Source organism: Catharus ustulatus, chromosome 4, assembly GCF_009819885.2.
Source record: "Catharus ustulatus isolate bCatUst1 chromosome 4, bCatUst1.pri.v2, whole genome shotgun sequence".
NCBI lineage: Eukaryota > Metazoa > Chordata > Aves > Passeriformes > Turdidae > Catharus > Catharus ustulatus.
The window spans coordinates 4,636,361-4,659,798 of NC_046224.1; the positions used below are offsets into that span (position 1 = coordinate 4,636,361).

Genomic DNA, 23,438 nt, shown 5'->3' on the forward strand with positions numbered 1-23,438 from the left:
ACATCCTGCAGCAGCCACTGCCCCAGTTCAACCAAGCAGTGAGTTACCATTCTCTGGTCTTCTCCACAGGATTTACAACTTTGCTGTAATTCATCAGGTTGCAGAATGTAAAGTGTAACCATTTTCAGTGATACAGAAGCTGCTCCGTTCTGTCACTTGCCCTCCTAAAAACCTCCTCTCTCTCACTACCTGTTCTCTGGGAGAGGGCAGTGCTGTTTACACAGCTCAGGTTGCACTAAGAACCTGAATTTACAGAGGAGTGTTCTCTGCCCCCAGTTCTCAAAATTCTGCATTCTCTATGCTTGAAAAGACAGCAGCTGTCCTGGGTGAGGCTGCTCCAGGCTGCCTCAGACAGAAATTTCATTAAACCTCTGCAGACTTCCAGTTTGTGCAGGTTTCCCCTGGAAACCACAAATCAACAAGACCTTTCAAGGCAAGGAAAGGGAAAAGGTTCCAGAGACACACAGCCTTCAGGTGATGGATTTTATTTTGCCCAGGATCACCCACGGTTTTTTTTACCCAAATAACGTGGTGCACCAACCCAGAAATTCACTGTGATCTTTGGTGGACTTAGATCAACAGCTGCCTCACACATTGGAAAAGTTGGTAAAAAACACACTGGCCTAAGAAAGGTTTCTGTTTATTCCTGAAGTGCTTTAGAAACTAAACATTGTACAAAATGTGATACTTCTAAAAAAATAAAACAAGTAATGCTGTATCATTTAGCATGAGTAACATTACTCATGTAGCAGAGCAACAATGGAAGAAAGGAAAAGGCTTTGGAAAACCAAAAGAGCAACCCCCAATACCTATCTGCACAAGTTTCAGCTGGCATCCCAAGACACTCCACAAATAACATCCATGGAGCAGCTCCATGTGGAGTCTATATGAAGAGAAATTCCATATCAGCATTATCAGGAGCCCTGACAAATCTGCTGGAGGAGAGATGACTTGCATTCTACTATCACTGATATGTTGATCAAAATTAAACTGCATGTAATAACCCAGGCCATTCTTACAGCATCCAGGAAATAATACCTTGCAGCACTGGTATCTTCCTGCTATTCCCTTAATCTCTTGCCTTGCTCCTGCACCCAGAAGTGCATTTTGGCTCTGGATTGAGCATTGTGTTGTTTAAACTCCACTGGCTCCAACACACATTGCTTCCCCGTAGGTAATTCTCTCTTCAGGACCTGCCCTGTTTGCAGCTCTCTGCTACATTTTACAAAAGGAAATTGAAGAAAATATTTTAACTTTGATATAAAATCAGATGAAAAATTTCCACTGATAGTATTTGCATAAACGTTTTATGTAACAAATCAATAGCTATCTTTAAATAAATCAAGTCTGCTGTTGTAAAATGTCTATATACATTATAAATACATGTACACACAATTAAAACCCTGACATAGTAGAGTCTTGTGTCTGCCTGAAAGATGTCAGAAAGAAGGTTTTGAGGACCAAAATCTTCTCTGATGCATGATTTAGCACCTCAGGCAAGTTTGGAAACATCTTCATACAGGATGTCTTCAACCCTGCGCCCTTTTAAAGGTCCCTGGAGAATGACAGAAAAAAACATAACATCACAACATAAAATTGATTGTTTCTTGAATTCCCAACAGGGAGTTTGTAGTAGGAGAGGTAAGGGGGATTTGTTCATGACATAATGTTCTTTGATTCATAATTTTCAGCCTGACCAAAGAATGTGACAGGGCCTCAACACCATCCCAGAAATCCTTTCACTTTCAGGATGTTTTTAGTCCTGGAACCAAAGTTCCTTCTCTCATCAGGGCATCTGCACAATCTCTTCCAAATCCTCCAGAATCCAGTCTGGGCTGAGTTTGTGCAGCCCTTCTTTGAATGGGATTAACAGTGTCTCCCTCTTACAGGTTGTGTTTAGGGTTGACTTTGAGTCAATATCCTCTGTACTTTATCAGTCAGATTGAAAATTGGTTTTGCATAGCAGAATAAAGAAAGAGCCACACAGACACAGTGGCATGGGCTGATTGTTAAGCATAACTGTTAGCCATAAACAAAACAACAAATGAACACATAAAGCCCCACATTCAATCTGGAACACACAGGAGAAAATTCACATCCTTGCATATTTTACCTCCCTACAAAACAGCACCACAACAGACATGCTCAACATCAACACACAAAATATTTTCCAAATATCTTTCAAGTTCAAAACTTGCTAAATTCAGCACCCTAGCATCTTTTTGAAGATTCTCTGCAAGCAGCAAAGAATAAGCCTGTGATAGGTGGGAATACATGCCTAAAGATAGGTGGGGGGTGTCCACAGAACTCTGCACACCACAAATCCCACCTGTAAGGCAGGATTAAGGATAACAGGGCTCTTTGTGAAAGCTCTCCATGTATAGATGGAAAGCTCTCTGCAAACAAGAGCTTGCAATATTTGATACTTACTGAGTCAATGGTTATTGTCACTGAAAACCTCTTCTCATTGATGGATTCCAAAATTCCTTCATTTCCCCTGTACCCACCATTTAATACCATCACCTTCTTGCCTGAAATAAAAATAGGAAAAGAGTTACACAACAGGGGTTCCAGACTTCTGCTAAAAGTCCCCATCTTTCTTATAAACCTCCTTTAAGTATTTGAAGGTGCTCTAAGGTCTTCACAGCACCTTCCCTTTTCCAGGCTGAACAACCCCAACTCTCTCAGCCTGTCTTCTCAGGAGAGGTTATGGTACATACAAGTGGATGAATTATAGTTTAAAAGAACTGAAATGCAAGTTTTGCAGAGGCAGAAAATGAAAACAGAAAACAAATGTACCTGGTGCTGGTATTACAGTTTCTAGATGTGTCTGATCAAGCTTCAGCTTGTCCCCAGAGTCAATCACCTTCACAACTGCTGTGTATTTGTCAATCACTTCCTGTTGTGAAAAAACCAAACATTTTTCTCTAAATTTACATTTCTAAGTTAACAAACTCTGGCATTGTCACTGTGCAATTCTACATTTTCAAAACCAGCAAAATGCAAGGGCTCCAGCCTGGAGATTTTGTGTGCAAATGAGATCCTGCAACTTTAATATTAGTGCAGAACTGACTAGTCTTGGGTTAAAATCCAACTGCACTGCACTGCTCTTGGTCACATCCCATGGACACAGGGATTATTCTCCAAGATGGATGTGTTAATAGGGACAAACCACACAGGACAAAACTGTGCTTAAGAAAGGATCACTGAATAAATGACATTAAACCAATTCAGAGGTTCACTCCCTATCCAGAGTAAGCCCCAATGCAGATGAGGTGACATTTCAGTCCCCAACCATGTTGTCTTAAGGCTGAACAACTTGCACAATGAAACAAATCTTGCTAAGTCACCTAATTCCAGAAAAGCCAAACCAATGCCACATGTTCCCCATGGCCCACCTTACCTTAACAACTGCCTTCTTTTTGTGGTACTTCTCTCCAAGCTTTTTGGTGACAATTTTTACAATGATTTCCTGGTGGATTTGAAAGTAGAGAAAAAATAAAATAAAGTGCCAGAATTGCAAACAACTCCATAATCTAAATTAATAGTACAACACAGTGCAGGAAGCAACAATAGTAAAGATGTGGCTTTTTGAAATTTGTGTATATTGTCAAATTATTGACAATAATTTGGGTTTCTTTGACAAATCCTGTTACATTTGAATTCATGATCTAATGTGACAGCCCACAATAGGTCAAGAACAGGAAAGGGAAAATAAGTTTGCAGTCTGCTTTTGGATCTTTACACTGACCAACAGTGGTTTTAGAAATATAAAAATAATTTTTAAGTCACTCACAGGTTGTAACCAATAGTCTCTTCGAGATGTTCTTTTCTTCTCCTCTTCAAGCTAAAGAAGAACAACAAATAATCACCATTTACTTCCTCCTTCCACTGCAGCCTTCCTATGCCTTTGAACTGTTCTGAACCAATCATCCAGTCTCATGTCATGTGGGGAACAAAAACAATCCCAAAACCCTAAATAACATGCAGTCAGTATGGTCATGCCTCAAAAATGGTTTGATGAATCCAGAAACTCTTGATAAAATGATAGTGATTTTTTTTTTTTAGTAAGTGTTTCTAGGTATTTTCTTCTCTTGCAAAATCTGTATTCCTTTACTTCCAACACCTCAGTCTTCTGGGGAATAGGCAAAGATGAGTAGCTGGTTTTATGAGGAAATGAAATTATTTATGAGGCAATGAAATTATTTTGCCTGGTAAGATGTGAAAGTTGAAATTCCATATGAACTGAAGGTCTAAGGTCACTTCAAAGGGACATGCTGGTGAAGTGGACATTGTCACAGGGGCACACAGAAACACATCCTACATGGTAACTACCTCCATGATCTCATCCAGTGCAGATTTCTTCTTTTTCTCTTTGAGCTGACCAGAGCTATGAGCTGCTTCTTTCCTTTTAACTGCCCCCTCCACCATCTTCAGTGCGTTCTGTCCAAGGACACTGCTGGAAAAGTAAGATGGTGTTTTCACATCAGATCTTGCATCTTTCTGCTCCACCAAGATGCATTTGAAGAACAGGCTGTGCAAAAAGACCTGATGATCTGCCTGATTTCAGCTGTCCCAGTCCCCTTGCACACCCTGCACATCTCCTTCTCTAGAACTGATTTCCCTGGGGTGCAAAGTTCATGTCCACTGAGGGTCACTGCTGGCAGTCCAGCAGAATGGACACAGCCCAGTGCCCACTACCCCACAGCACAAGCAAAGAATTCATCAAGGACTTGAGTTCAAGGAATGAGACAGAAGTTGATTTGCAAATAAGGCTTTCAAATTTGAAAGGACAAATTATAGAGAAGCCATCTGGACAGAGGAACTCTCAGACATGGCAGATATCTAGAATTCCTTCCAGACAGAGACATTGAGCCTATCTGACAATGGGAGAAAACATTCTGGAATCTGTAGAGAAGAGCTCCACACCCAGGAAACAAATGTCACCTTCACAACCATATTCAAAATAGGCAAACAGCCTCAGAATCGTGGAAAATAAAGAGCAATCAGCACAAAAAGTTATGTCTCAGGGATGAGGAAACATCTAGGTAAATTGAGAACTGCCCACAGCAGTTTCAGTTCAGTCATTTTTACAACAGACATTTGAAAACAGTAAAAAAAAATTAAGTATTGTTTCAACCCAAGAGATGAAGGCAGCTGCTCTGAGGTGAACAGTGGTGCAATAATTAATATGGCTTTAGGACAAATTGCATGTTCTGCCTGTGGTGAGGATGCTGGATACTCTCCCACAGGGAAGACACCCCACAGGAAATTAAGATACAGGAATTGCAGTAGAAGCAACTTTAAGAAAAAAAAAATATTTCAGAGGAAGTCTGAATAATCACAGAGTTTGATAAAAAATCCACATTAAAACCACAAATCAAATAGTAAGTACTTAAGAAAACATCTCCTAAAGGGCAACATACAATTAAGACATAACAACTGCAGTGTCCATATTTAAGAAGACAAACATATCTAGCTGTGAAGTAACTACACTACCATTTCAAAGTTCACAGACAAGTATTCTGTATATGCTGTGAAGAAATTAGACTACTTGATATATGATTTCTCATTTGGCCAAACTTTAGCAAGGACCTGAAGTATTCCTCACTGAAACTATTCAAGTGAGAGTCTGAATTAAGTTCCAGAATCATCTTAAGCACAACTCAATGCTTAGGGATAATTTACAGGTTTTTCTCAAAGCCTGCAATCTGTATCTATTATTGCAAAGAACTGCTTTACTGTCTCATTTTCTGCCTGGCATATATCCCATCAGATAGCTTATCTAAGAGCTGAGTGTGATGAGGGGAAAGCTTTCTTTTTACCTGCAATACATTAAATTACAATATTGCCTCACATAAGAAGATGTACTGCTCATCAAACAGTTCCACAGACTGCTGTAAGTCAGTATTATTTGCATTATTGATCCCTTTTGTCCTACATTGCTTGTGGTTACATGATGACAATTAAATTCCAGAGCTCTAGGAAGATTTATTTCAGGTAGATGTAGCTGCTTAAACACTGACCAGAGAAAATATTGTCTCCAATTAGACAAGGCAATCAAACCTTTTAGGAAGCAAAATTAACAAGTCACAAATGTCCATTCACAGAAGGCAGCTGGGACTAGATGGCATCACTGCAAATGCTTTGGCTGGATCCCTTTCCCACCCTCCATGGAGGAACCTGTAACTGCCTCCTACTTTAAGGGCATCTGCCATGAAGCACAGAGAATTCAAGAAGGCTCTTCACAGCTCACATTTAAGATACACCCACTCATCCATTTTAAATACAAAACCAACCATGAAGTCACCTAGTACCCCCTTCTGAATACCAAGAGAAGATGAGAGATTAGACTCCAAATATTTTAGGACAGGACAAACCCTCCTGTTCATACAAATACCATTGTCATAGAAGTGTTTTTTAACAGTAAAAAGTTTGGCTCTAAATTCTTTTCTTACCTTGTTTTAGAAGATGCTGCGACCGAAGTACTTGCTCCTTTGTTTAAATTAAATGCAACTAAAAAATAAAGAGACATGACTCTCTTTCTATCTTTAAAAATAACTGCATTGAAGGATGCTAAAAATTTTTATGCAAAAATATGCAAATAGAAAAAAAAAATCAAAATTTTGAAAATATTTACTAATCTATATTTTGGTTTAGTTTTAAAATAAATTAAAATTTGTAATACAGAACACTCTGAATTTCCATTTTCTAGTGCTCTTTATCTCATGTTACTTTATGAAGCACCAAGCAGATTTCAATGCACATTTCATTTGAATCACAAAATCAGCTCCAGTAAGTTCTAAAAAATTACATCCATCAAAATTTGGTTACCTTTTTCTTCTTCATTTTCTCTGTTCAGTTCAGTATAGACTGGCATTTCCTGCCAAAAAACCACAAAGCACATTTAAAGAATCCAAAAGGAAACTGAGTCAAGACATCACTTTTTGGTGATCATTAGCTCAGTTTTACAGACTGCCATGAGATTATTACCAGTAACTGTAATATTCAACCTGGTTTGATTTGTAAAAGATTAAGATTGAAAACATCATCTCATTACAGGTTCCTGTACAAAATTCCTCAATTAACAGAGATGCTGCCTGAACTTGCTAAATTCCAGCATAAAAGCCAAGGGGCCTTGCTGCAGCAGTTTTCTCTATCTGAGCCCAGCATGATCTGACTGGTTTCTGGACAGACTGATAACTCAAAATTCTGGTATCTTTCCAATTTTTAAGCACTGAAGGCTCAGACCATTTAAATTTCAATTAGTTTTAAATTAAGAAGCAGGTAATTGCTTATAACAGTATTCAAATATACCCATCAATACCCAGGATCAAACGGGAGATTTAAGCCCCAGGCAGTGTGTATGGGGGTCATGGAGTGATGCCAAATAAACAGATCCCAAATAACCACACCAGCACCACCAAAACAGAACTTTTCACTATGTGGATTTGATTATGCCAGATCCCCCTGGTTATTTATTTCAGCCTCCTCAGTGTACAAGGCACTTGTTATCTGCAGGCTTATCAGCTGTGAAATATCATAAATGAAGACAGTTAATGGATTGTTTGCTCCCTTTTCCTAAATTCAAGAGTGATTTTTAAACCACCAATCACTTGAAGAGCAGTAATTATTACTTCCTCAGCACTACTGCAAGCTGGGTACAATGTAACTGCAAGTTAGGAAGCAAAGGAAATACCAGGGCAAGGATTCCAAAGCATCAAATTCCCCAATGACTTAACCACAAGGAGCTTTGAGCTGAAGGTTCACACACAATGCAATTTTCCTCACCAATTCTTTCCCCTCCAAACCTCTTCTAACTTGTTGTTCAATGAATTTAGCAGTTTTCTCTTCATCATCAAGGTCCTGTTTCTTCTTCCTCTCTTGTTCTTGCTGCCTGCGAATGGTCTCTGGGTCCCTGTCGATGTACTGAATGTACCAGCCCTTAGGAGTCTCATCTACCTTGCAAAGACCTAAAAAGTCAAGGTAAAACAAAGTAAGATTAATATTAACAATGTCAAGATCATTTTTAGTCCATGTTCACTGTAGCAATGCTTTACCAGAGACAACATGCCCCTTACCAGGCTGCTAAAACTGACTGTGAATTATCTGTACCATGTGTTTCTGCCCTTAGCTACCCAGATCTGTTTGGACACAAACCAATATACATCACAAAGTGCATGAAATGTTTTACAATACTTTCCTTATTGAACAAAATGTTTCCTTCCCACTGTTTTAACAAGGAAGAAGGCAGAAATCTCACATGTTCAAATGATACACACTCACAGTATGGTACCAAAGGAAATATTGTGCTATTGTTACTGACTCTGGCTAGTGTGACTTCCCAAATACTCTGAATTGCTGGATGTATCCTGCAGAACAGGGACACCCAGAGCCAAAGAAAACTTTCTGCCACACCACAGTGCCATTAAATCTCTCTTCCTCCCACTAAATACAGAACAAAGATCTGCAGCTTTAACCCTTTCACTAGGCCAGGATTGAAAATGACTGCTTGCTTCTTGTCACCTCAGATGTGGAAAGATTCTGTAGCCTTAAGGGATGTCCTAGTTCTTAATTTTTAAATGGCAATTGTTGGAAGTTGATTTAGAGTTTAGCAATGCATCCAGTAAATACAGACCAGCAGATGAAACAAGGAAAGGTTCACAACTGATTTACTTATCCCAGACTTCTGACATTTTTCATAAGCAAACTCCTAATGGTTAACACAGAAATAAGTTTGGAAATCTTTTCATATACAGGAGGGGAAGGGAAGAAAGAAAAAGAACTAACATAAATATTTACTGATCAATTACCAGGAATTCAATTTCCCAATAACTTTAAGATCTCTCAACCCTGAGCAGGCACACTCACCTTCTCTCCCCAGCCATTTTGTGAAGTCAGTCAGTGTCTCCCACTGTGTGGCGTTCATGTGGATGTGTTCTCGATGGCTGATGTACTCATTGTATACAATATTATTGTGGACTCTCTTTGTTCCTAAAATACAGAATTATTATTATTATTATTACTATTATTATGTGGCTTCACTGAACCAACAAAAGACACTAAAACAAACAAACAAACAAAAAAATATTTACCAAATCGCCTCCTCAGCAATTCTAGGAAATCATTTCGGAATTCCCTTAGGGAATAAAAAAAAAAAGAAAAAAAAAGTATTTTTACTAAAACTTTAACAACTAGAAAGCAATTTTCTGTTGTCATTAACAATTAAACATCTGCAGTATAAATCTGATTATTTTTTTGAGTTGAGCATGATGATATTCAGACACAGCTCCCTTTTTCAGTAGAGCAGGATTAAATGCAGGATGAAACACAATATGATACATGTACACACCTCAAATCTCCAAGAGATTAACAGCCTCTCAAAGGGATAAAATGGAGCAAAGGAATCTCAACACTTCCCACTAATTGCTGGTGTTTGGTTACCAGGTGTCTTCCCAGGCTGACTGACACAGAGCACAGGGCAGGACAAAGGGCAGAGGAGTGGATGGGGCAGATGGATCACTCATCTCCCTGCTAATTCCAGGGCTGCAGCACAAAGCCTCACTTCAGACTCGTGCTGAGGACTCGTGCTGAGGACAGCTCCAGTCATCCCAGCTGTCATGTAGGTCAGCTGGACAAAGGGCTGGGAGAAGCTGGGGGATGTCAGTCCCTCCCCTGACTTGTTCTCTCTCTGTTATGGCTCTTTTAGCTCATGTGTGTGTGGTAGTTACTCAGCCAGGACAAAAAGGTGAAGTATTTGGAACACTGAGCAACTTTAAACAGGATTAAAACACGAGACAAAATCATCAAATTTGACTGAAATCATGGCTTCCTGAAATCTCTTACCTAAAGTTTAAAGGGGGCATTGTCTAAATTTTCAATTACAAAAAGAGTTGACACTAATATGTATCACAATAAAATGTTTCCAATGGGACATTATTGGGCCTTAGGGGTGTGGCTGTGCAGACCTGATACAGGGATGAAGAGCTGGGTGAGAATATACAGAAAACTTACTCAGAGAAGTAATCCATGAATTGCTGAGGATTTTCCGAAGCCAGCAGCAACTGCCTCTGGTGGGACTCAGACATGCAATGACACTTGAAGCCATTCTATAAAACAAAAATAAATACATCGCTTGTCTTTATCTCAATTTTCAATATTCATGGATGAAGAAAGTATTAAAATAATACAAATAAAATCCTACAAGTGTGATTGCAGCTCCCACAATGTTCTCCTCAATAGCACTGGTGACATTCACAAGGGAGATTGATAGGAAAAGGGATAATGGCTTTAAACTGATAGAGAGCAGGGTTAAATAAGATATTGGAAAGAAATTATTCCCTGTGAGGGTGGGGAGGCCCTGGCACAGCTTGCCCAGAGAAGCTGTGGCTGCCCCATCCCTGGAAGTGTCCAAGGCCAGGCTGGACAGGGCTTGGAGCAACCTGGGATAGGGGAAGGTATCCCTGCCCATGGCAGGGGGATGGGAGTGAATGATCTTTAAGGTCCTCTTAACCTAAACCATCCTGCGATTCCACGAGATCGGAGCTGTCACAAGAGCTGACCCCAACCGAGGGGCCCCGACCCCAACCGAACCGGGACTGGGGCTCCTCAGACGGAGGTCGGGGCCGCCCGAAGAACCGCGGAGCCCCCAGCGCACCCGCACTTACCTCATCGCGGCACTGCTTCTGGCACATCTGGCAGTACCAGCGCAGCTTCTGCAGCCCCTTAGACTTGATGCGGTTGGCGATCGCCTTAGGGCTGAGGAAATCCGACTTCCCCATGCCTCTGGTCCGGTCCCGATCCCGATCCTGACCCCGCTCCCGACGCGGCGCCGGCCCCGCTCCCGCCCCCTCCGGAAATGGCGGCGGCGCCCCGGAAGCGGATCCCGGCGGGGCCGCGCATGCGCGGTGCGGGCGCGCTGACCTTCAGCGGGGCTGTGGTGGAGGCGCCGCCATGTTCGCCCGGGGGGCCGCGGTCGCGCTGGTCCAGCCGCAATGGTACCGGCACGGGCTGGGACGGGCGCTGTGGGGATGGGGGAGCGCGTCCCGATGGCCGGGGCGGCTCTGCGGGGTGAGGGAGGAATGGCGTCCTTCGGCCGTGCGGCGCCTGGGGGAGGCGGGGTCGCGGCCCGTGAGGGGCTGTGGGCTCTGAGGGTGGTGGCGGAGCGGATACCGGGAGATGAGGGTAGCGGGGAGCCGCAGGGATGGAGGGTCCCTTCTCGGTGGGTTGGAACGCTCGGCAGGGTGAATGGGACAGGCAAGGGTTAAAGGACAGGTTTGTACATGGCAGGAGACCCTGCTCTGGCCAGGAAATGGTGACGCCTCCTCTGCTTCGTTTTAACAGTCTTTAGAAACAAATTGCATTGCGTGCATTTTAAACATGAAGCTTTGTTTGAAATTATTTTTTTTATTTCTGATTTGTCCTTCTAATGCCCTCGTTCGCTCCGTGCCATTACCCGAGGCTGTGGATAATGCATTAAACCTTTCTCTGTACTCGGCAGTGCTGGGGCCGGTGCGGGGCCCCTCGGTTCGGGAAGGACATCGAGGGGCTGGAGAAGGGCAGGGGAACGAGGGAAGGATCTGGAGCCGCTGAAGAGCAGCTGAGGGAGCTCAGCCTGGAGAAAAGGAGGCTCGGGGTGACCTTATCACTCTGTAACTCCTGACAAGAGAGTGCACTCAGTCAGGTGCGAGTTGGCCTCTCCTGCCAGGCAGACAGCGGCAGGACACGAGGACATAGGTACAGCTTGTATATTAGGAGCAATTTCTTCACAGAAAGTGTAATTAGGCATTGGAATGGGCTGCCCAGGGAGGTGGTGGAGTCACGGTCCCTGGAGGTGCCTAAAGAAAGGCTGGATGTGGCACTCAGTGCCGTGGTTTAGTTGTTAAGGTGGTGTTGGGTCATAGGTTGGACTTGATGATCTCAGAGGTCTTTTCCGACCTAATTGATTCTGTGAGATTATATGGATGAGGGAAGGATGAAGGTGTGCATATAAGCCATAGGCTTGTCTCTGCCACAGGTGTTTTTTAAGAAACAGCAAATCTTTGAATTTTCATCACTATGAAAGGGACTTGCCCTTGGCAGGTGTTGGTTTGCTGGAGAGCTAGTGAATTATCCTGATTTCTCCTGCTTTCCTTTTCAGGGTCCAAGTCAGGAATATGGCAACGCTAAAGGACAGTAAGTAAAAGTTTTGTCTGCTCTTGAGAGAGGAAAAATGTTGCAGGAAAACCATATGTTAAAATATAATTCTGTTGGGTAAAATGATTGTGATGCATAACAATGTATCCCATATATAGGCCTGCAGTGCTAATTACATTGATGAAGTGAGCTTCAGAAAAGAAATTGCTTGAAGTGGTTTTGGCAGTAATTTAGATGTCTTTTTATAGTTTTACTCAAATATATTTTAAAAATAATCTTATGATATGTGCTAAACTAGATTTCTGCTCACCTCTAAGAGTTAACTTAGTTTCTCTTATGTTATTTCTGTGTACTTTTGGCAGGGGGGAAAAGGATTGACTGAGTGGTTTAATGTGACAGTGCTTCCTTAAGCCATTCCTCATGTTCTGATAGAAGGATATTGCCTTGGAGTTGTGCTTGTCTAAGGGATACCTGGTTTGGTTTCTTTTTCCATTAGTGTTTTTATAAATGCCATGTAAGTGCCACAGTCTCAACAGAGGAGGAAATTTATTCTGTCTTCACATTGTGGAGACTTCTTTGTTTGTTAGTTTGTTTCCTCTGCTTGTCATCTGTGAAAAGTGACATTATACCTCAGTTGATAAATTTCTGATGTGGAAACAAAGAGAATGGTAAATAAACTTCATGTTGGGCTAAATATTAAATGAATATTATGTTTAAAGGAAATTACATCTCTGTTGTAAAGATGAATTTGTATTAGCTAGTTCTTACTGCTAATACTGAGGTTTTTTATGAGGTTTATTTGTGCGCTCTTTGTTTATTTATTTTTTCTTCTTTGAGGAACATGGCAAAATATCTTTGCATGGCTCTTGCTGGCATTTTGTTGTTTGGGTTTGAGTCATTATGCCCAGTACAACCTTCAACTCTTAACCTTGCAGTCACCAGGCGTTTGAAGTCCATCAAGAACATCCAGAAGATCACCAAGTCCATGAAGATGGTTTCTGCAGCCAAATACGCAAGAGCTGAGAGGGAGCTGAAGCCTGCCAGGGTCTATGGAACAGGAGCTCTGTGTGAGAGGAATTTCTTACACTTAGTCATGGGGCAGCAGAAGAGGAGGTTTTCATAGTGGTGATAAAATGGCAAGGCTTTTTAACCTTCCAGTAGTCTGTGTCCAAAAGAATTTGCACAGTGAACTTCACTGAGTGACATCTGATCAGAGCTGTGACTGGCTTTGAATTGTTTCTTGTTCACATCTGGTCTGACCATGTGAAAACTAGAAGATAAAATTAATCTGGCTGAGATCTGGAACCCCTTTGGTATTGGTTTTGGTTAAAATAATTCAAAGCGTTTTTTATGACTTACTTGCTTTTTCTGCACCCTTGAAAAGCATAACAATTTTCTTTTCAGCTCTTTATGAGAAGGCAGAAATAAAGCCACCTGAGGACAAGAAGAAGCACCTCCTTATTGGAGTGTCCTCTGACCGAGGCCTGTGTGGTGCCATTCATACATCTATTGCTAAAACCTTGAAGAACGAGATTACCAACCTCTCAAATGCAGGGAAAGAGGTTATGGTGGTTGGAGTAGGTGACAAGATCAGAGGCCTGCTTCAAAGGTAAAAAGAATGGAGCCCAAAAGCTTAGATTGGAGTTTTTTGTACTGTGATAGAAACTTCAAGACTGTTCATAAGACTGTGTGCCATTGGCAGGAAATTGCATTTAAGGGAATGGCTAAATTCAAGTTCCTGTTAAAAAAGATCTGCAAATACCCTAAAAAGTGGTTCTGATAATCTCACAGTTTGGGAAATGGCTGCACAACACTGTAATATTCTTGAAATAAAAGTCTGAAAGCTCTCAACTGATGCTGTTACACATGTGTGCATTGTGAAACTTTTGTGATTTAACTAAAGGCAAAGCTTTCAGACCCTAATTCAATAAAATGTTGGGAACACTCCTAAGTTACAGTCAGTTCTAGTAAGTCATTCTTGCTGCCTCATTGTACTTCAGAGCATCCACTTGGATCTAACCCAGGTTTGTTGTTGCTGCAGGACACATGGTAACTATTTCCTGGTGACATTCAAAGAAGTGGGACGGAGACCCCCGAGCTTTGGGGATGCTTCAGCCATTGCTTTAGAGCTGTTAAATTCTGGGTTTGAATTTGATCAAGGCTCTGTCATCTACAATCGCTTCAGGTAAGGCTGAACTGAAACTTCACTGGAAAAATACTTGGCAGAATGCTTCAAAGAGCATATTGGCCCAATGGAGTTATATGAAAACTGCCTGTGATTTGGCTTGTTCTCTTGATTTTGTTGTGTGTGAAGAACTGGGCTGTTTTTTCTAGTAGCTGTGGTTGAAACTCCCTTTTGGCTTGTGTGTAGTGAACGCTGTTACATTTACAGTCAGCACATCATTATATCCACGTGGTATGCAAGATCTTTTCATCAGGGTTATCACAAAACTTTGTGGCATTGGAAAGTCAGAAGTTGTCTATTCCAATTTGTTCTGAACCATTCAGTTCAGAGGTAGTTGAACTGAAGAGCCTGTTTTGCTCTTTTTGTACAGGTCTGTCATCTCTTACAAGACCGATGAAAAACCAATCTTCTCCTTTGAAACTGTGGCTGGCTCTGGTAAGTGGGGAGCTAGAAACCACCAGTTACATGCAGTGGTAAATCACAAGAAAAGTACTCTGAAAATGGGAATATGGTATTAACACTTCTCATTATGGTGCTTGTATCATAAGTTTAACAGATGGTTTTATCTTGGCCAAGATCAGTTCAAGGCTGACTTACAAAGGTACTGTGGCAAGGAGGTTAAAAGGAAAGGTGGTACTAAATCTGATTTGAGATTCTGTCTCAAGCAAGAATTGTGTATAGGTAAACTTCATCAGTTCCAAAATTTTCAGCACTGAACAGCCTGAGTAGTGATTGACTTTTCACTGCTTGCTAAAAATACCGCAGAATGTTTCTGCAGCATTTTATGGGAAGGTTAAATATAATATGACAATAATGTATTTTGCTTTGGTCTGACTTTCCTAGTATTAAATTGAATTAAAACATATAAAATAGTTAACAGAACTATAACTACCATAGAGATTCTGAAGGTACACATAATATGTGCAGGAAGTCCCTCTCTGCTACCTTAGGTAGTGGAACAGCCCAGCGAAGTAACCTTTTCCATGCCATTGTACTTTGCTGGAAGTAGTAAATCTTGGATGTCTCTAAGCCTGCTCTTCCATGTTTTGCAGAAAGCCTAAGTATCTATGATGATATTGATGCTGATGTGCTGAGAAACTACCAGGAGTTCACACTAGCAAACATTCTGTACTACTCCCTGAAAGAATCCACCACCAGCGAGCAGAGCGCCAGGATGACTGCCATGGACAACGCCAGCAAGAATGCTTGTAAGTACTCCTGGGTTTGCCAGGTCTTCAGCTGTTCAGCAGAAAAGTGCTGACCTCCCTTTGTGTAATTCTTTGCTTCAAAAATCAGCTATTTCCTCTCTAAATTCCATTTTGAGGTTTTTTTTTGAGCCACTTCAACTAAGTTTCTGTTTCAAACATGAGCTATATTTAGTCCCTGGAATGAGGGATTGCTCTAAGAAACAAGCCTAGGACTGGAAGTAAAATAACAGATTATTTGAAAGGCATTTGAAATACTAAACTAATCTTGTAATGGCTAAATATTCTCTATGCTCCTCTCATGTGGCTGCTCTGAGGATTTCCTGAATTTTTATAAATCTGTACCTACTCATTCACCACATATAATTAGTGCAACACAATTTAAAAGTGGAGAAACTTAAGCAGTAGTTTTATAGCACCTGTCATGGAGCAAGTAGAGAATGTATGAGTGTTCCTTGGAAGAATACTGGTGATTTTGTGCAGCTGATGTGATGTGCAATTGGGCTGCTTGGAATGGTAGGCATGGCTCTGATGACCAGATTTCTTGAGAGAAAGAAGTGATACCTTCTGTGATTAAAAATAATTGAGAAAAAAATAATTCAGAAAAATCTGTCTCCTTTTGCCACAACTTGAAAGAAATAACAATGCAGTTAATTGACAGTGAAATCTAATTTCAAAGCAAATGATGTGTGCTTGTGTTATTTTACAGTAAGCCATGTCATAGCTGGTATTTACAAGTCTGCCAGCTGTTCTGCAGATGTTTAACTGACAGGCTGAATTCTCAGGTTTCTAGATTGTTTACAGGTAATATTACCTGTAGGGTAAAACTGTCACTAGGCCTCTTGGTATTTGCAGTGCTTTACAAGACACTTGGATATTAAAGCTTCTCTTTATCTGCATTTATAGACTCATTTTGTGTTTAAACTCCAATCTTGCCTTTTTGCAGCCGAGATGATTGACAAGCTGACCTTGACGTTCAACCGCACCCGTCAAGCCGTCATCACCAAGGAGCTTATTGAGATCATCTCTGGTGCTGCTGCTCTGTGAGTATTTGTAGGAACATGCTCTCTGAGCTCCTGCAGTCATGTGCTGCTCGTGTGCCAGGGTAACAGGCAAAGGTTGGGGTTGTAGGCCCTAAAAGCAGAGGGAAGGCAGTCCCTGGCATGGCTCCCAAGCTTTTCAGCTTGTGCAGTTCTACTAACCAGAGCGAAGCTGGGCAGTTATTTCTGACCAAATGCAGTTTAAAAGTAAAGGTAAAAAGATCTTCAGCTTCACCATGCATCCTTGCCTGGAGAGGTGAGGGTTTTCCTCCTTTCTGGCCTTTGGTGGATTTCCTCCCTCCCTTTTACCTGGATGTTTCCTGCTTTGCCTGGTCAAATGGCCCTGTAGTGTTGAGTGGGGGAGAGCAAATGGTGTGACTGAAATGCTTTTGGATAAATCAAGTGTTCAGAAGCTGAGAGTTTGGGGGTGGGTATGCAAGGAGGGAATTTCCAGAAGTTAGGGAATATGTGTTTTACTTGAAGTTAAGTATTTTGCTTGTTTGCCTGAGGCTGGAGTTTTGTGCAGGTGTGTGCTGCAGGTTACAAATGTGTGGGCTTAGACCACAATTTGTAACTGCATGTAGCTCTTGTGTATTACTGTAACAGTTAAAAATTTATGCTCTGTATGGAAATACATGTGTTCATATCCTGTGTATTTACAGAATGCCTGGAATATGTACTTTATATTATCTCAGTGCTGTATTGTGCTCCTCACAATACATTTGTGGTCATAAATCCGTGCAGAGTTTTGCCTGAATTTGCATGAGTTGCTTCCTAACCTGCTTGTTTTGTTTTTTCTCATAATACCATAACCAGGGATTAATCGGAAAAAGCGGTTCAGCCAAGTCCAAGAGGTAAAGTTATGTCATAGACACTGGATTGTGTTTTAAAATGAATTAACACAGAAAATACCAAGTCAGATGAAATCAGAATTGAGTGGTCTTGGTCAGACAGAAACTTTTCTTCTGTAAGAGCTGTGAAATTGGACATTTCTAGTTTGAATCTGTCTGGACAAAGAGTTCTTAATTTTCAGTAGTTTTATGGAAAATATGTCCATGAGAGCATAATCGCATGAGAGTTATAATTTTCTGTGGGCTTTTTTTTCTCTATTATTGGATTCATTTGCAATGACTTTAAAATGTCTTTAAGACATACATAAAGAGGTTTCTGTGTTTACGTGAACATATTCAAAATCTAAAATGTAAGGAAAATTTCAAAATTTAAAATGTAAGAAGAAATATATTTGATGAATAGTTTGGAGGGTGGTAAGGAATATTAATGAAATACTCAGATTGGGGAAGATAACAGTTTAAAATAAATACATAAATAGATGAAAGGGTTTTAATTTGTTTCAATTTTCCTTACAGGTGAAGAGGAGCTCTTCTGAGCATATGTGGTTTAGCCTGCCTGTGTCTGTGTTAACAAGACTGCTCTGTTATCTTGTGAAGAAGCTGAAAAGTCCCAGAAATCTGTAAATTCTTACAATAAACAACCTCCATGAAACAGATCCTTTTGCTTGTCTGTGGAGCAAATGCTCTTGGAGTCTAAATACCGAGGTTGGGCTTGGGTGTGCTTTGAATTTTTTTTTTTTTAAATCTGTGCTCTGCATTTTTAATTTATTTGCCATGTGAAACATGTAAGTTTTGAAGAGTGAGAGAGATTTTCTGACTTCACCCTGTTTGAAAGTGAAGTGACCTGCTTTGACAGGTACATTGTGTTGTGGGCTGTAGGAGGAGACTGGAATAATCTCTGCATCACACAGTTGGAACATTGAACTCTCTTATTTGATTTTGTATTGCTACTGTTTCCAGATGTTGACTTTTAAAAAATAACTGCTGTGATTAGGTGAGTCACTACAGAGGTTATTTAGAAAGCACAGTTTATAGCATGGTCAGAGTGTGTACAGAAATGTAAATGTCAGACGGCTGGGGCACCTCTGCTCTGGAGACACCCTGAGAGTTTTGTTCAGCCTGGAGAAGAGAAAGTTCCAGGGAAACTTTGCAGCATCTGAAGGGGCTCCAGGGGAGCTGGAAAGGGACTGTGGATAAGGGCATGGAGCAACAGGACAAGGGCAATGGCTTTAAAATGATGGAGGGCAGGGACAGATTGGACATTGGGAGGAAATTTTTTCCTGTGAGGGTGGAGGGGCCCTGGCATCTCTGGTTTTCAGGTTCCCCAGAAAAGCTCATTCTGGTCCCGGTGTGGAGCCCTGAAGGGCAGCGCCCTCACGACCTTGGCCAAACCTGGAGCTTCAGGACTTTGTTGTTCAGGTCCTGCTCTCAGGCTGCAGATGTGAGATGTGAATGTGACTGATAAAACAGACTATTCATAAACCAAAGTGCTAATTTATGGACTAATTAGGTTTTTGTACTAAAGTTCATATTATTTTCAGTTCTGGCCTCCATGCTCTGACTGGTTACACACAGCTACTGAGTTACAATTTAGCTCTGGTGTATCTCCACAGCCACCACTGAGCAAGAGCTCTTCTCCTCCTCTGTGCCTCCTACACCACTCAGTTACTCTAAATTTTGTTTCCGGATCCTTTTTGCTGCAGGAGTTCCATCCTTTCCCTACCTGTTTTATTTTTTGTTGGTTTTTTTTTTTTTTTTTTTTTCCCCAATTAACTCACCCAGAAATACTTTTTCCTCATTGCTGCCAATTTGGTGTTCCATTCAGCTGGAAAGAAAAAAAAAAAGAGAAGAATAACCTTTTTGGGCAGCCTCTTCCAGTGCTCTGCCACCCTCTGTGTAAAGAAGTTCTTCCTCATGAAGTTTGTGATTTTGTTTAGTTAATGGCCATTACTCCTTATCCTGTCACTGGACATCACTGAGAAGAGTCTGGCACCATCCTCTTGACAGCTGTCTCTAAGAGATATTGAGATATTTTTATTTATTTAGAGATACTTATTTATAGAGATGATAGAATCACAGGATGGTTTGGGTTAGAGGGGACCTTGAAGATCATGGTGTTGCACCCGCTGCAACGGGCAGGGACACTTTTCACTATCCCAGCCCCATCCAACCTGACTTTGAATACTGCCACGACTGTGCCATCCACAGCTTCTCTGGGCACCTTGTGGCGGTGTTTCATCACCTTCAAAGCGCAGAATTTCTTCTCCATATCCCGTCTAAAACTCCTTTCATTTGCAGCCATTCCACCTCGCCGTGTCACTACATGCCCTTTTAAAACAGTTTCGCCGCATCCTTCCTGTAAGATCCCTTCAGGACACATTTAGCGATGCTGGGCTAGTGCTAGTGAAAATTTAAGATTATCCCGTCCTGCGGGACGCGGGGGCTTGGAGATGTTTTCGGAGGACTCTGAGGGTTCGGGGCGGCGCTCAGGGGGCTCGGGGCTGTTTTCGGAAGGCTCTGAGGGCTCGGGGATCTCGGGATGGTGCTCTGAGGGCTCGGGGTCTCGGGCAGTGTTCTGAGGGCTCGGGGCTGTGTTCGGGGATCTCGGGGTGGTGCTCTGAGGGCTCGGGGTCTCGGGGCGGTGTTCGGAGGCTCGGGCGCTGCTCTGAGGGCTCGGGACTGTGTTCGGAGGCTCAGGGCTGTTCTCGGGGATCTCGGGGCAGTGCTCGGGGGTCTCGGGCGGTGCTCTGAGGTCGGGCGGCGCTCGGAGGCTCTGGGCGGTGCTCTGAGGGCTCGGGGCTGTGTACGGGGGTCTGGGGCGGTGCTCTGAGGGCTCGGGGCGGTGTTCTGAGGGCTCTGGGCGGTGCTCTGAGGGCTCGGGGCTGTGCTCGGGGGTCTCGGGCGGTGCTCTGAGGGCTCGGGGCTGTGCTCGGGGGTCTCGGGCGGTGCTCTGAGGGCTCGGGGCTGTGCTCGGGGGGTCTCGGGCGGTGCTCTGAGGGCTCGGGGCTGTGCTCGGGGGGTCTCGGGCGGTGCTCTGAGGGCTCGGGGCACTGTTCTGAGTGCTCGGGGCGGTGCTCGGGGTCTCGGGGCTGTGTTCGGAGGCTCGGGGCGGTGCTCGGGGCGGTGCTCGGGGCGGTGCTCTGAGTGCTCGGGGCGGTGCTCGGAGTCTCGGGCGGCGTTCCCGCGCTCCGCGCTCCGCCCCGCTCGATGCGCTCGGCGCTGGAGCGGCGCTGCCTGCCGGGGGCGGGGCGGCGCCAAGATGGCGGCGGCGATGGCGGCGGTGGCGGGCGGTGCGTGAGAGCTCCCGCGGCCCCCCGGCCCCGGCGGGATGTGCGAGACCTACTCCCGCTGGCTGCTGCGGGTGTCGGTGGCGCAGATCTGTCAGGCCCTCGGCTGGGACTCGGTGCAGGTCTCGGCCTGCGACCTGCTCACCGACGTGCTGCAGCGGTACCTGCAGGGGCTGGGCCGGGGCTGCCACCGCTACTGCGAGCTCTGTGAGTGCGAGCTGGGGCTGGGCCGGGCGGGATGAGGCTGGACACGGTCCTGGGAGGCCTCTGTGAGCGGCCGAACTTGAGCAGGGTCCGGGCTGAGTGAGCTCCGTGAGCCCTGCCAGTCCCGGCCATCCCGCCAAGGAAACAGCGCTGGGGACTGCTGGGGCAGGGCAGGAGCACGGGGAGGGGGATTTGGGGAGGGCAGGAGGGCACAGAGAGGTGGGATTTGGGCAGGGCAGGGGTCTGGGGGCGCTGGGTAGTATTGTGGAGGTGTGGGGAGGGCAGCTGGAAGCTGCTGCTGGTCAGGCAGTGCCAGGAGCTGGGGATGCTTGGTAGGGGAGGGTCATGGGGCTGTGTTCATTTGGGCAGGGTAGGAGGGTGTGGGGAGGTGGGATTTGGGCAGTGCTGGGGTCTTTGGGTGTGGGTTTGAGGAATATAAGCCCTGGAGCTGTCAGGAAGGGGAGCCTGGCTGTGGAGCAGTGCACAGGACTGGGAGGAGGGGGAGAGAAGCCATGGGCAGCAGCACTGGGGCAGGGGGGTCCTGGTGCCACGGAGGACCGTGGGGCAGTGGGTCTGGGTATGGTGAGGAGTTGGGACTGAGGGGCTGGAGTTGGAGAAAAGGAGGCTCTGTGCCAGTGGGTCTGGAGTGTGGGGACTTGGGGGTGCTGTCCTCTCCGGCTACAGCATGCAGGGTGCTGGGGATGGGGAGACACAAGTAGAGGAGGGGGAGAGAGCACTGTTGGCCCCATTGCTGGGATGTTCTGAATGTGGAAAGGGCATGAACTGGAGGGAGAAGGGGCAGCCAGCCCCTTTGCCTAGTGGGATGTGTACATGGGAAGATGTGCTGCTGTGTTGTCATGGCTCATCTTTGGGTCACTGTTCTGGCACAAGGGGAAGTGCTGAGGATGGAGGGTGCAAGGCTTGGACTCCCTCCTGCATGGGGAGGGAGTCGTGTGCCTGGAAGTCCTCTTGCTGGGATGCTCTGTGAATGTTTTTGTAGAGGAGGGAAGTAGTGGTACTCTGGGACTGGGAACATGTGTGTGGGGAGTGTGGGAAGGCAGGGATGCACTAACATATTTTTTTGGGGGAAGTGGAGCTGTAGTGCGCACCATGTGGGAGTGTGGCAGGATTGCACATGGGAATTGTGGAGTGCAGAAGGGGTGGGTTGGGGCTGGGGATAATTCAGTGCACATGGCATGAGGTATGGCTGGATTTGTGAGGGACTGGAGTTAGCCAACGCTGCCATTGAGGTGGTACAGAAGGAGTTGGAAGTGATGGTGGGGGGCAGGATGCTCAGGGCCTCACTGGATTTGGGGTGAGGTGGTGCTGGGATGGGAGCATGGAAGGGTGAGTTTACAGCAAGTGGGAGAAGAGAAAGGAGAGGCTTGGGAATCAGTGCCAAGGAGTGCTGGCTGGGTCACACAGGAGTCTGGAATGTGGATGTTGATGAGGTTGGGAAGGGAGCACCACTGCTGGGTCTGGGTTTACAGTAGAAAATGCAGTTGTGTGTCACTTGGGATTGTGAGTGTCCCTGCAGTGGAGATACTGAGGGGTTGGGTGTCCTGCTGGTACCTGCAGAACACGAGGTGCTGGAGGATGGGATGTGCAGTTGCTTGCATGGTCAGTAATGCTGCCAGTGGGGCTGAGAGGATGGTAGGAGTTGTGCTGGGTCTGGGAGAGTCAGGAAAGGGTGCTGATGGATCAGGAAGGGGTGGGGAGGTGACAGTCTGCAGGGAGGGAGAGGTTGTGAGGGTCACTGCCGGGTCTAAACACAGGAAATGTTGTGGGGGATGCAGAGCTCAGGCTGTTGGTGTGGTTAGAGGGTCACAAGTCTGTGTGTGTGGAGGCCTTTGCTGCCCTACCTGTGAGGCAGGGAGGGGGTCATGTGGCAGAGATTTGTGTGCAGGGGCTGCCAGTGCTCCTGCTGGGTCTGTGAGGAATAGGAAGGAAATGAAGGAGGACCTCTGTAGTGGAGGGACTTTGGGGAGCAAGGGTACCATGGAGAGGTGAGTGTAGGCTGTGTGCCTGGGAGAACAGGGCTGCATATGCCTCCTGTGCCAAGAGGGACATGTTCTCCCTTCCTTTGGCATGCTGGAGAGCTGTGGCATTGTGGGCAGCAGCTGCTCCATGTGTCCCGTACTTGTGATGGGAAAAGTCCTGGAGAGCCTCTGGGGCAGAGGTCAGAGCAGTTGGGTCTGGCTGGGCTTGGAGCTGGGATGGATAATTGATTGCCTGAAGTGCTGGGGAGGGAGAAGGTGACTCACTGCTGGTGAATTTGGGGGCTACTGTAGCCACCACCAGTTCAGAGAATGTGCTGGGACCTTTGGGAGGTTACTGGAGAGGTAACAGGGATTGGCAGCCCTGAAATGCATCACTGGGAATGTTTACCAGTGCACGCTGTGGGAACTGTGCTAATGAGGTGTCAGCCACAGGTGAGAGAAACATCAGAGACGTGTTGCTGTCCGCTGGTGGTGGATTGGATGCACCATCAAGATCCAAGGAGCTGTGAAGTTTGGGTGTGTTGGATTCCT

At 44.6% G+C, this 23,438-nt stretch overlaps 3 protein-coding genes across 4 annotated transcripts in view; 2 read left to right on the plus strand and 1 right to left on the minus strand.

Moving 5' to 3' along the window:
* Positions 1 to 623: 623 nt before the first annotated feature.
* Positions 624 to 10,828, minus strand: KIN (Kin17 DNA and RNA binding protein). 2 transcript variants are annotated; one of them, XM_033059080.1, is made up of 13 exons: positions 10,668 to 10,828; positions 10,015 to 10,109; positions 9,096 to 9,139; positions 8,872 to 8,994; positions 7,792 to 7,973; positions 6,835 to 6,883; positions 6,459 to 6,516; positions 4,336 to 4,456; positions 3,797 to 3,847; positions 3,404 to 3,472; positions 2,800 to 2,899; positions 2,431 to 2,531; positions 624 to 1,555 (listed from the first exon to the last, which is right to left on the minus strand). In XM_033059080.1, the coding sequence occupies exons 1-13, from the start codon at positions 10,779 to 10,781 to the stop codon at positions 1,493 to 1,495; spliced, it is 1,170 nt and encodes a 389-aa protein (XP_032914971.1). In that variant the 5' UTR covers positions 10,782 to 10,828; the 3' UTR covers positions 624 to 1,492. The 2 variants fall into 2 exon arrangements, with proteins under 2 accessions (XP_032914971.1, XP_032914970.1); XM_033059079.1 differs by having other exon boundaries at positions 4,336 to 4,459.
* A 70-nt stretch (positions 10,829 to 10,898) lies between these two features.
* Positions 10,899 to 18,072, plus strand: ATP5F1C (ATP synthase F1 subunit gamma). Its single transcript, XM_033058841.1, has 10 exons — positions 10,899 to 10,997; positions 12,140 to 12,174; positions 13,071 to 13,202; positions 13,540 to 13,744; positions 14,177 to 14,320; positions 14,691 to 14,755; positions 15,373 to 15,528; positions 16,472 to 16,568; positions 17,382 to 17,419; positions 17,933 to 18,072. The coding sequence occupies exons 1-9, from the start codon at positions 10,954 to 10,956 to the stop codon at positions 17,386 to 17,388; spliced, it is 885 nt and encodes a 294-aa protein (XP_032914732.1). The 5' UTR covers positions 10,899 to 10,953; the 3' UTR covers positions 17,389 to 17,419; positions 17,933 to 18,072.
* A 2,598-nt stretch (positions 18,073 to 20,670) lies between these two features.
* Positions 20,671 to 23,438, plus strand: part of TAF3 (TATA-box binding protein associated factor 3) — a 113,052-nt gene continuing 110,284 nt past the window's right edge. Inside the window, exon 1 of the mRNA XM_033058625.1 lies at positions 20,671 to 20,910. Coding sequence (XP_032914516.1) covers positions 20,745 to 20,910 — 166 coding nt within the window. The 5' untranslated portion in view covers positions 20,671 to 20,744. The remainder of the gene's footprint in view (positions 20,911 to 23,438) is intronic.

Excerpts from the sequence above, each read along its gene's own strand:
- KIN (XM_033059079.1), bottom strand. The coding sequence starts at position 10,781 with ATGGGGAAGTCGGATTTCCTCAGCCCTAAGGCGATCGCCAACCGCATC. Across the intron at positions 10,110-10,667 it reads AGAAGCAGTGCCGCGATGAG|AATGGCTTCAAGTGTCATTG; the intron begins GTAAGTGCGGGT and ends TTTGTTTTATAG. Across the intron at positions 4,460-6,458 it reads GCAGCATCTTCTAAAACAAG|CAGTGTCCTTGGACAGAACG; the intron begins GTAAGAAAAGAA and ends TTACTTTTCCAG.
- ATP5F1C (XM_033058841.1), top strand. The coding sequence starts at position 10,954 with ATGTTCGCCCGGGGGGCCGCGGTCGCGCTGGTCCAGCCGCAATG. Across the intron at positions 10,998-12,139 it reads GCGCTGGTCCAGCCGCAATG|GGTCCAAGTCAGGAATATGG; the intron begins GTACCGGCACGG and ends TTTCCTTTTCAG. Across the intron at positions 15,529-16,471 it reads CAACGCCAGCAAGAATGCTT|CCGAGATGATTGACAAGCTG; the intron begins GTAAGTACTCCT and ends GCCTTTTTGCAG.